This window comes from Aquarana catesbeiana, linkage group LG07 (assembly GCF_042186555.1).
Source record: "Aquarana catesbeiana isolate 2022-GZ linkage group LG07, ASM4218655v1, whole genome shotgun sequence".
NCBI lineage: Eukaryota > Metazoa > Chordata > Amphibia > Anura > Ranidae > Aquarana > Aquarana catesbeiana.
The window spans coordinates 162979615-162991993 of NC_133330.1; the positions used below are offsets into that span (position 1 = coordinate 162979615).

A 12379-nucleotide genomic window follows, 5' to 3' on the forward strand; every position below is an offset into this window, starting at 1 on the left:
AGCTTTTTCACTGTTCAATCAGCAGGCTGAGAGAAAGTTGGTGATCAAACTGTATGATTTCAGTGCATTATAGAAAATTACAGATCTAAAAGTAATGTTTGATCACAAGACCTGTATAAACATGAGCATGTTTATTTATGCATGTGTATTTTTATCTGTGTTTTCTATCTTTTTTCTAATGTCTTTTCGTAAAGGCATGCCTTTTACTTGTGTGGGTTTGTTTAACCTTCTTGTTTATAATATTTCTCTTTTGTGTTTTAGCATTTGAAAACCTTACGTCATCCATGTCTGCTCCGTTTCTTGTTGTGTACTGTGGAGGAAGATGGGATCTACCTTGTAACAGAGCGGGTGCAGCCCCTGGAAATGCTTCTTGAGAAACTAACAAGTGATGAAATTTGTGCAGGAATCTATGACATCTTACAAGCTCTGGTATTTCTACATGACCGGGTAAACAACATCATCTTCTGTTTAAGAGAAAAAAAAATGATAAAAAGAAAAAAAAAAAAAAAAAAAATATATATATATATATATTAATTAAACACCCTGTTCCACATTATTATGCAAATTCTATTTCAGTGTCACAAAGATTAAATATTTTGATAATTAGATTGCCAGGTGTGCCCAATTAAAGGAAAAACTACTAAAGAAGGGTGTTCCACATTATTAAGCAGAGCACCATTTTTAAGCAATATGGGGAAGAAAAAGGATCTCTCTGCTGCTAAAAAGAGTGAAATAGTTCAATGCCTTGGACGAGGTATGAAAGCATTAGATGTTTCACGAAAACTTAAGCGTGATCATCGCACTATTAAGAGATTTGTGGCTGATTCAGAGCACAGATGGGTTTTGTGCGGATAAAGGCACATTGAGGAAGATTTCTGCCAGATCCATGCATCGGATCAAGAGAGCAGCTGCTAAAACACCATCACATAGCAGCAAACAGATATTTGAAGCTGCTGGTGCCTCTGGAGTCCCACGGACATCAAGGTGTAGAGTCCTCCAGAGTCTTGCAACTGTGCATAAACCTTCCTTGTCAAAATATTTTATTTTATAATTCAGTAGAGTAGTAACAATGCACAAATTACATGTTGCAATAGTAATACAATCAAAAAGGAAGCTCAATTGTTTTTTTTTATATAGAATCTAATGGCTTTTCCTTAAAAAATGATAAAACAATGTCAAGCAGCAACATAAGTTATCAAAATGTAGATTATACATAAAAACTATTGAGTAAGAAAAACTGAGAGCTTCGAAATCATAGTTTAAATCATGAGAAAAATACAGGAAAGGAGATAGAGAGAAGAAAGGAGGAAGAAAGGAAAAGTCCGCGAAGTGAGGCCATATACCTTTACTACTATGATGAAATATATATTGTACAATTCAACATTCAAACTACCACGGTAGTAGTACTTGATTGTCAAAGGTTTGTGGTATAGTATAATCAATCCAGGGTTGCCACGTTATTTCAAATTTTTGAATTGTGTCCTTTTCAATAGCTATCATTTTAGCGTGGGACATGGTGTTATTCATTTTAATTAGCACTTCACTTATGATCAAATTTAGATGTTTTCCAAGCTCTTGCTAGTGTTTGTTTAGCTGCTGTGAATAATTGCACTAGCAAATTGAACTGTACATACGTTAGATTTAAAGGTTTTAAATTTATTAACGCTATTGCAGGATCAAAGGGAATTATTCTATCAAATAGGTTAGAGGCAATTTCTCAAAATTTCCTTCCAAAATGTTTGTGCTTTTGGACACGACCACCAAATATGAAACAACGTTCCCGGTTCAGAGCAGTCCCTAAAACATTGTGCAGAATAATTTGGTACATATTTTGCTATCTTTGCTGGTACAAGGTACCATCTCATTAACACCTTATAACTCGTCTCAATCGCTAATATATTAGAGGATGCTGCTTTTGTAGTATTCCATATTTGATTCCATTCAGAATTATCTAATTTTCGATTTAAATCTTTTTCCCATTTCTGGGTATATTGTGGTTCATTGTTATTGGTTTGAACCAATAAATGTGAATATAAAATGGAGATTATGCCTCTAGAATGTGGGTTGTTCTTACATAATGTTTCAAAAGGAGTTAGTTGGGTTAGTGGGGTTGTAGTCTTTAATAATGGTGTGAAAAAGTTTTTAATCTGGAGGTATCTAAACAGCTCCGATGAAGGTATATTATACTTTTCACTTAAAGTCTGAAAAGGGATAAATGATGAAGAATCTACAAAATTGTACATATATAATACATCACGAGATATCCATTCCTTGAGGGTTTTAGGATACACCCATGCAGGATAAAATGTAGGATTCTTGTAGAAGGAGAGTAGAGGGCTATGTAAGGATTTCAATTTATTTTTAGTTTTAAATCTATCCCTTCTGGATCTTTAATTTCAGATTGTAATATAAATGGTGTGGAGCGATGGAAAGCTATAAGAGTGCCACGTTTTTTAACATTAGCTGATGCTGTATACACTTGAGGGTAGGAGTTACTAAAAAATTTGGGAGTATTAGTCTGCGTAAAATGCGTTTCTTGCAGGCAGACAATGTGTGCCTTCTTAGTTTGAAATGACCTAAATGCTTTTGTACGTTTCTGAGGTACATTAAAACCCTGTACATTGAGTGATAATATGTTTAAAGGAGCCATGTCAAAGTAATCCACAGTCTTGCTATTTTCTTTAGAATATATTTATCACAATTATTTTTTAGACTCACCTTCGCGGACACAAGAAAGGAGAAAAGAAAAGAAAATTTAGTACAGTCAATCATAGTAACGAAAAAGGAAAAATAATGAAGTATATAGCATAATAATACAGTAAAGAAATATCTGTATTCAAAAAATACCCGTGATGGGGAGTAGAGTTCACCATCAGGGGACGAGGAGCCTTCGTCGAATCTCCACATAACGCTGTGGGGATCTGAGGAAAGCAGGTGGAGGCGCATGAAGCTTCCGTGCACTGGGGAACCGCATGAAAAATAAATATTGTACAGCACAAAAATGTGGTGATAATAGCCCTAAATATGTATTATGGTGTCATACATATGTTACCGTCTAATGTGGCAAAATAAAGAAAGTGATTATGGAATGAGAAATTTCAAAAAAAAATATCTGTACAAGTAGAATAAATTGAGTTTAGGTTTATATAAATAAAACTAAATTCTATAATGAAATAGCCAGAATGAACTAATAACAGTGGATACAATTTACCCACATATTATGCTAATATGTTTCAAAATTAAAAAAAAAAAAAAAAAAAGGGATACATTGTTATAGGGTAACTCACTACGTTTTAGCTACATAGCATTAACCTGTAAATAAATCTGAGCCTATTAGCTGTTGATAATAATAGATCCCCTTTTTTGAGAAAAAAAATAAATAAAAAATAATATAATATGAATTCAAAAAATACAATAAAAAGTCCAGTAAAGGATTATAAAAAATAAATGTTCATAATATAAAATTCAATATTATTTTATACTGAACAAAAAAAAAAAAAAAGGGGGGATCACATAAATTAATACATTTTCCTTTGAAGCTTAGGAATAATTAGTAAAATTACATAAATGTATAATATGTATTTAATTACATCCCATATTATAACCTGTAAATCAGGGAGCAATAAGGGGTAATTAGGCAAAGAAAAACAAAAAAGAGGACCAATTAGAGCAATATCTAAATATTATTCTTATCCCCAAAGGATTCAGTATTAGTAACATGTATTAAATTGAATATTAAAGAAAAAATTCATCAGTCCATGGAATCTTCTTGACTTTGGGGTGATGATGCAAATCGACCTCTTTTATTCAGATGCTGAGTACCATTTTTTGCCTCAGATTGATGTGCGTTTTGGAGGGAAGAGGTTGAAGCTGATCTTCTTCTTGATACAGTAGTGGTGAGGTTCCCTTCTACTAGATTGAGATCTTGGAGGGTTTGTTGCAATTCTTCAGCTGTTCTGCAGGAAATTCTATTACCTTGGTGGGTGAAGCGTAAAGAAAATGGGAAGCCCCATTGATATTTTATATTGTGCTGTTGTAATATTATCAATTGGGGTTTCATGGACCTCCTTTTTGAGATTGTTAATTGAGAGATATCAGCAAAGAGTTGATAGTTATAACCTTGAAATACAAGATTGTTCATTTCTCTGGCTGCGTTTAAAAGCTGTTCCTTTGTTTTATAGAAATGAAATTTTGCTATAATGTCTCTCGGGGGGCCATCCACTTTCTTGGGCTTAAGAGCCCTATGCACTCTATCCATTTCCAGCCTTTCCTGTGGTATGCCTGGTAATAGTTCTTGGCACAGTGCTGTAACAGTTGCTTGCAAGTCTATTACAGTTTCAGGAATTCCTCTTAAACATATATTGGACCTTCTGGTTCGATTTTCATAATCTTCCAACCTATTTTGCAAAGTGATATTTTCTTCCTTCAATATTTCCAATTCAGACACACAATCTTGGGTTGTGCTTTCAATATCCTCTACTTTAAGTTCCAGAGAGGCTGTGCGTTGTCCCAATTCTCTAATTTCCTTAGTCAGGTTATTAGTGATTTGTTCTGAAGTTTGCCTTAACGCTTTATGAAGCATTTTTTCAAATTGTTTTAATATATTTGAGGGAACTACAGGTTCTTGAAATGATGTGTGTGGTAAAGTTAATTCACTTTCTGAGTCTGAGTTCCCAGGGGAGATATGCTGTAACATCTTAGGCTTATTTCTTTTCTGTGAGGTAAATGTAGCTGAGGAGACTGGCGCTTTTTTTGTGGTGTTCTGTGCTTGTGTGCCGTTGTTAGGGGTCTGTTTAGTTTTGTTTCTGGCACCCCCCAACACCATTTTAGTGTCAAAATGCTCCTCTCACCTTTCAGGAACAGATGAATAATGTTTTATTCGTTTTTGTGCCGCCGGGTTAGTTCGTTATCTCGGCTTTCTCCCCCTCACGGAGCAGAGCTCTAGCCAGACATGTCAGTCCCGCTAGCCTCCGCGCATGCGCTCCCCGTGCATAAACCTTCCATTCAGCCACCACTAACCAACGCTTACAAGCAGAAACGGCTGCACTGGGCAGAAAAATACATGAAGATTAATTTTCAAACAGTCCTGTTCACTGATGAGTGCTGTGCAACCCTGGATGGTCCAGATGGATGGAGTAGTGGATGATTGGTGGATGGCCACCCTGTTCCAACAAGGCTGCGACGTCAGCAAGGCGGTGGTGGAGTCATGTTTTGGGCCGGAATCATGGGAAGGAGAGCTGGTCGGCCCCTTTAGGGTCCCTGAAGGTGTAAAGATGACCTCTGCAAAGTATTGTGGAGTTCCTGACTGACCACTTCCTTCCCTGGTACAGAAGGAAGAACTATGCTTTCCGTAATAAAATCATCTTCATGACAATGCACCATCTCACGCTGCAAAGAATACTTCTGCATCAACGGCTGCTATGGGGATAAAATGAGAGACAGTCATGGTGTGGCCTCCATCCTCCCCTGACCTCAATCCTTTTGAGAATCTTTGGAGCATCCTCATATATGAGGGTGGGAGGCAGTTTACATCCAAACAGCAGCTCTGGGAGGCTATTCTGATATCTTGCAAACAAATTCAAGCAGTAACTGTCCAAAAACTCACAAGTTCATTGGATGCAAGACTTGTGAAGCTGCTATCAAATAAGGGGTCCTATGTTAAAATGTTTAAAAAATTAAAATGTTCACAGTTTTATTGAAATAGCTTTTGATTTCAGTAAATATGCTGCAAACACAACAAATGACAATTTTAAGTTCTTTACAACCTAAAAGGTGTTTTAAAACTTACTGTGCGTAATCATTTGGAACAGTGCATTGTAAGTTTTTTATTTTGAAAAAAAAACTTATTAGGAGGTTTGTTCAATAAAATTTGAATTGTACTCTTAATAGTTGATAACATGAGAATTATGTTGACTGTTGTTTACATCAATTATTTAGGTAAATGAGAAAAATATCACTGGCATAATAATTTGGAACAGGGTGTATTTTTTGTTTCTTTAGCTAATTTTTTTGTAAAACATTTTTGTTTCTAATTCAGTTGTCAACACCTTTTAGTGCTTATATTGATGGGCTTTCATTTGCAAATATTATGTGCTTTTGACATAACTTTTGGGATGCTTGTGAGATCATTCAGATTTCATGGTTGCAGCACGGCTCCTATATTGAAAGGGGATATAATTCATGTGTACACCACTGGCTGCACCCTCTAGCCTCTGTCCCTCTTGTATCAAAAGTGGAAAAGCTTGATAAGCTTCGGCGCAAGTTTTAGCGGCGCTTTTCGGCCACTAGCGGGGTGCCACTACCAAAGCGCTTTGCAGGCGCTTCGGCAGCGCTGGCCATTGATTTCAATGGCAGGGGCGTTTTGGGAACGATGTGTACACCGCTCCCGCAACACCCAAAGATGCTGCTTGCTGGACTTTTTTTCACATCCTGCAAGCGCACCGCTCCAGTGTGGAAAGCACTGGGGTGGCAGTGGAGGCGTTTTTCTGTGTAAGTTTACTTTACAGATTTTTCTGTAGGGGCACTTTTACACTGGGGCGTCGGCGGTAAAGTGACGCTATTTTTAGCAGCGCTTTACCATCGTTTTAGAGACACTTTTCAGCCGCTAGTGGTGGGCTTTAAACCCCGCTAGCGGCTGAATAAAGGGTTAAAAGCGGCACTCACACGGCACTGCCCATTGATTTCAATGTGCAGGGGTGCTTTAGGAGCGTTGCAAAGATGCTGCTTGCAGGCCCTTTTTTTTGTCCCGCAAGCGCACCGCCCTACTGGAGTGACAGGGGAGGTGCTTTACAGGCGTTACTTTTAGCGCTATAGCGCCTGTAAAGCGCCTCAGTGTGAAAGTAGCCTAAAGGTGAACTTGCCCTTTAAGTGGTGAGTTGAGCTGGGAATTTTTCTTTGTTTTTTGTTTGCCAAAAAAAAAAAAAAAAAAAAAGTTAAAGCCCAGCCTTAGCTGCTGCTTTTAAGCAGCTGCAGCAACATGCTTTTTTTTGTTAACCACTTCCCACTGCCTCCTCCTGGGTCTTTTAAGTGGCTCTAAATGCCGGGAGACTGAGTAGTCATCAAGCATGCATCGGGAGCTTTATGGTACCCATTCTTTACTGTGCTGGGTGCGCATTAAATCCCACCCGTGAAGAGATATGTATGTGTGTATATGTATATGTGTGTGTGTGTGTGTGTGTGTGTGTGTATATATATATATATATATATATAAAATATACATACACCAGGTCGGCAAATAGTTTAAAAGGTTTAAACCATAATGAATAAAAACTGACTGTTGTAAGCACCTTTGGCAGTTTTATATGGTTTGTCTCCGCTCTCGCGTCTGTCCCTTTTCCTGGTAACTTTGGCCTGCATTTAAAGTTTAAGAAACATATAAGTAAAGGTATGTGGATCCTGAATTCAAAAGAAAACAATACCATTAAATATTAATTACGGTACATTTTGGGGGTATATTTATAAAGCGTTGAATGTAACAATTGCCAATTATTCACTGCAGGTCAATCTTCTGGGTGCATGTGTTTTTAAATTGCAGTGAATAATTTGTGAATGAAACATTCACTGCTTTATAAACATGCCCCTGGATTACTAAAAACAATACGTTTTGCTATAGTGTTTTGCCCTTTATTTATTTTCAATCAATTGAGTTGACATATAGTCAGATATTGCTAAAAGATTATTCTGTGTTTTATATGCAAGTCTTATTGTTTTTATTGCAGGGAAAGGTTTCCCATAACAATGTGTGTCTTTCCTCTTTGTTTGTGAGTGAAGATGGACACTGGAAGTTGGGTGGAATGGAGATGGTCTGCAAATTAACAGAGGTGGTTCCTGAGGTAAGGCTTTTTTGCATGTAGTATAATGTGCCAACGTAGAAATCTTTGTACTAATTGCATGCTTCATGGCTACATCAGTCCTAAGTATTTTTTTTTTTTAAGAGCTCAGTAATGCTCTAAAATTTTGAATTGTGCTTTCTCTAAACCGAGTATTGCCTTGTTAGAAAGAAAACTGCTGTCTCCAATGGTGCCAAATGGCATGTTTTAAGCGCATTGCCAACTTTTATAGTGTTGAAACGCTGTAAGAACAGTAGGATGGTGGCAACCATCCAGATGACTGTTTGAATGTTGCATTTGTAGTCAGGCATATTTTTGTATATTTTGTTTGTACATTTTGTAATTGATCCCACAGTAGAGTTCATAAGACGTGTCATCTCCCCAGATAATTGCTTCTACCGAATGTTAAATTAGAGAGGAGGTCACTTGAGATTCAGTGGCTGACTTAATTAAGCGCATAAATCGCATCATTGTTTGCTTAGATCATCTTGATTCTGCACTTCTCATAACATAAAAGAATTTTAAATTGCTGTGTTTTTTTTTCATTTACCATATGCACCCTAGTCAAATTAATATTTTAGTCTCTGCAACCTCTGTAGGGATAAAAATTTAATTTTTATTTATAGTAAATCTCTGACCTAATAAAACAGAGGTAAAAACACATAATGCTCTACTAGGTCCATCTACTCTTTTTCCCTGTTCCCAGAACACTCCCATCCCCTAGGGTTTTTTTTTTTTTTTTTTTTTTTATACAGGGTTCATACAATAGAACCAAAATCCTTTTATATTTTAAGTCCCTTCATGGAATGATGGAATTCTATATTCCACAAAAAAAAACTAAGTATATACATACTTTTTATGACACTTTAACCACTTCAGCCCTGGAAGGATTTACCCCCTTATTGACCTGACCAAGCCATTTTTGCTATATGGCACTGCGTTGCTTTAACTGACAATTGCGCGGTCGTGCGACGCTGTACCCAAACAATATTGATGTCCCTTTTTTTCAGACAAATAGAGCTTTCTTTTGGTAGTATTTGATCACCTCTGCGGTTGACTGTCATTTTTGAAAAAGAAAAACAGCATTATTTTACTTTCTGCTATAATACATAGCCAAAAAAAATATATAAAAAAACGAATTTATTCATCAGTTTAGGCCAATATGTACTCTTCTACTTATTTTTGGTAAAAAAAAAATCACAATAAGCCTAAATTGATTTGGTTTGCACAAAAGTTTTACAGTAGAAAAACACAATTCCTGCGCTTAGGACAGGACCGGTATGCAGCCTCTCCTGGATCACACCTCCTGAAAGAAGGGTGACATATGATAACCGTAAAAATAGGGATAGGGGTAAGTGGCGCTCCCTATGACGGGGTATCCTGTAGGGTGTGTGTGCTATACACCTATAAGGATAATACTAAACCCATGTGAAAACTACACCTAAAACAAAATAAAATAAAACAAAGCTAATAAGCACATATGTGTTTCAATATCTATTCAAATGAACATAGTAACACTACCATAGTGAAAAGGTGTAAAAAGTGGCATAAAGGTCTAATTGCAGTGAGAGAAAATGTGACCATCAAAATCTTCCCCTGCTAACCCACATTAGATGAATAGGAAAAAATTGTGTAAACAATATTAATATCTAGCGTGTAATAATAAAACACGTGATAAATGTCCACTCCAGTGAATATCAACCTCAAATATTGAATGAAAAATCAACATATAAAATCAACATATAAAAAAGTAAAAAATATATATAGTATTAAAGGCGAAGCTCCAGAATGGCAAGAATGTTCATGAAAAATCGTGACTCTTGTGCTGAAAAAATAATAATATCCGGTGACTTCCGTGATCCCCCTCAAGGGTCCCCACTCACCAGCTCCTCATACCCCCTGCAGGGGTAATAGGCATGTAGCGGCAAAAGATGAAGGGCTTCCCAGATCCAAAGCAGGCGTCCACACGTGTCTCCTATGCGACCCAGCTCCAAGCAATGGATGGCACACCAACTCCTTGCATCACAGCCCTCCCCGGCCAACTTCAAGCCCCAAACCACACCTCAACCCCGCCGCAAGAGAAGTACAGCGGTGCCAAATAAGTTATATTGGTAAAAAGTTAAGGCTTAGAACGGAGTGTCTGTAGATACGCAGTTCTAAGCCTTAACTTTTTACCAATATAACCATTTTGGAATAAGGCTGTAACATAACAAAATGTGGAAAAAGTGAAGCGCTGTGAATACTTTCTGAATGCACTGTACTACCTGCTGTTATATCCTTTGCAAACAAGCTCGGGAGCGAGCATGCATGAGTGCCTTACTTAGCTTTAACTTTAGTCTGTAAGCTTTGTGATAAGTGGACAGTCATGGAGTGCCACAAAACTATAAATAGCCATATTCCCATGTTTTCCCTCGCAGGTACACTGGTTTCATAATTGCCTATTATCTGTTTTAAGTGTGTTTGCAAACTGAAAATCACACGAGGAGCAGCTGCCTCTATCGTTAAACTGTCGCAGCTCACTCAGTTTGCAGCTGGTAAATAGAAAATCTGTAAAACAGCCATTTTTGTTCTGTAATCTGAATCTTCATTTTCCTGTATGGTTGTAATCGTGCAGTCTTGCCTCTCAGATTATTTTTATTCACCCAGCGGAATTGTCAGGCATAATGTTGGGATGTAAGACTTTTTCTGATCTCATTCCTAACGAACACACTGGCAGGATTATATGAAGGGTTACGCCTATTTTACTTGATGCAACCCCATGTTTGCTTTACAAACCAAATTTGGATTTCGTGCACTAAAATTCATTTTAAGGGTGTTTTTTTTTTTTTTTTATATTTTTGATTAACAGTTGCGCAAATATTGAAAATTGCAACTGCCACAATTTTATTCTACAGAGCCTCTGCTTTCATAAAATCAAATTAAAGTAAGTGTGTGTGTGTGTGTGTGTGTGTGTGTGTGTGTGTGTTGGTTGGATTTATTTTTTTCCTGTCACTACAATTTTAACTAAGGAAAACTAAAGTACACTTGTATGTCACTGCAACCTATTAAATGTTTTTTGCCACTGCTCAAAGTAGAGGTGAAAGCATATTCCGGTGACCCAGAACGTGGGGCTCAGGTTTGTCCTAATACCAATCCAAGGGATTAGTAAATGGAAAGAGGAATGGATCGCCGGTACCCCCGACCAGTCCAGGTGAATAAAAGAACGGCCTTTGCCTACATGTCTCCACCAAACCACACACCCTGATGCATTTCGCCCCACCCACTGGGGCTTAATCATAGGGTGGGGCGAAATGCATCAGGGTGTGTAGTTTGGTGGAGACATGTAGGCTGAGGCCGCTCTTTATCGTTTATTCACCTGGAGTCGCGGCGATATCTGGCCTTCCCAGTAACTTATATTTGAGAAAAGCTATATCAATTAATATTCTATATTGTTAGTGTTTTTTCTTTTATAATAGAATATATATATTTTTTTTCTTCCACGTTAACCCCCTTTTTTTTTTTTTTTTTTTTTTTCCAGCCTCAATGCTCTTCTTTTTAGGCTGCATTCATACATGGACATTTTTGAATAGTGGGCAGAATCGCCGTGATTTCAAAACGCCCAGGTGTGAATGACATATTGCGCAACGCACATTTCAGATGCCATTCATTTGAATAACACCTAAAAACGCGGTTCTGCCTCAATTGTCGCCAGATTAATCGTGCTGCAATCACAGCAAACCACATCGCGTGAAGCATGTCGCCCAAAAGAAGCAACTGACCTTTTTTTGGGCTACAAGCTCCACGAAATGTGGTTTGCTGCGATTGCAGCTCGACTTATCACGGCAGACCCACACTGCGTTTTTTGGTGCCAGAGATCACACACATGAATGACTATTTAATGTTTATTTTTATCATTTAGGAACTGTGGTCACCCACAGTCCAGCAATGGAGAACAGTGAACCAGGTGCTCTCTCTATATCAGTTAATCTATATGGGTCGTAATGACACAGTGGAGACAGGAGATTTTTTACTGTTGCCTGCCTGTCAATCCTCCCACCAGGCGCCAGCCGCTTCTCCCTCTGCACAGCCTATTCTCTCCTCTGTGGAGGGGGGGGAAGAAATGAGAGAGACCCAGGCTGTGTATGGGGGGGGGACACAGATAGATAATATATATAATAATTTTTTTTTTTAACCAGAGCTCAGCGGGGAGGATTACTTTCAGTGGAGTGCGGAGTGGCAGTCACGGTGACCCTTTTTGTTGCTATGATCAGCGCGTAATCATAGCTAATTATTTCTTCAATTTATTCAGCAGAGTCTGGAGAATCCTTCCTTCCTTCCTTCCTTCCTTCCTTCCTTCCTTCCTTCCTTCCTTCCTTCCTTCCTTCCTTCCTTCCTTCCTTCCTTCCTTCCTTCCTTCCTTCCTTCCTTCCTTCCTTCCTTCCTTCCTTCCTTCCTTCCTTCCTTCCTTCTTTTTTTTTTTTTTTATTTATAGTACTGTGCAAAAGTTTTAGGTTTTTATCAATTTCCAAATACAAAGGGAGTGAACAGAAGATTTATATCAAATTATTGTT

The 12379-nt window shown here is 37.7% G+C and overlaps 1 protein-coding gene across 1 annotated transcript in view; it reads left to right on the forward strand.

Annotated features, from left to right (window-relative positions):
* SCYL3 (SCY1 like pseudokinase 3) overlaps positions 1–12379 on the forward strand; it is a 126043-nt gene that overhangs the window by 24633 nt on the left and 89031 nt on the right. The window contains exons 2-3 of the mRNA XM_073592827.1: positions 262–447; positions 7719–7832. Coding sequence (XP_073448928.1) covers positions 262–447; positions 7719–7832 — 300 coding nt within the window. The remainder of the gene's footprint in view (positions 1–261; positions 448–7718; positions 7833–12379) is intronic.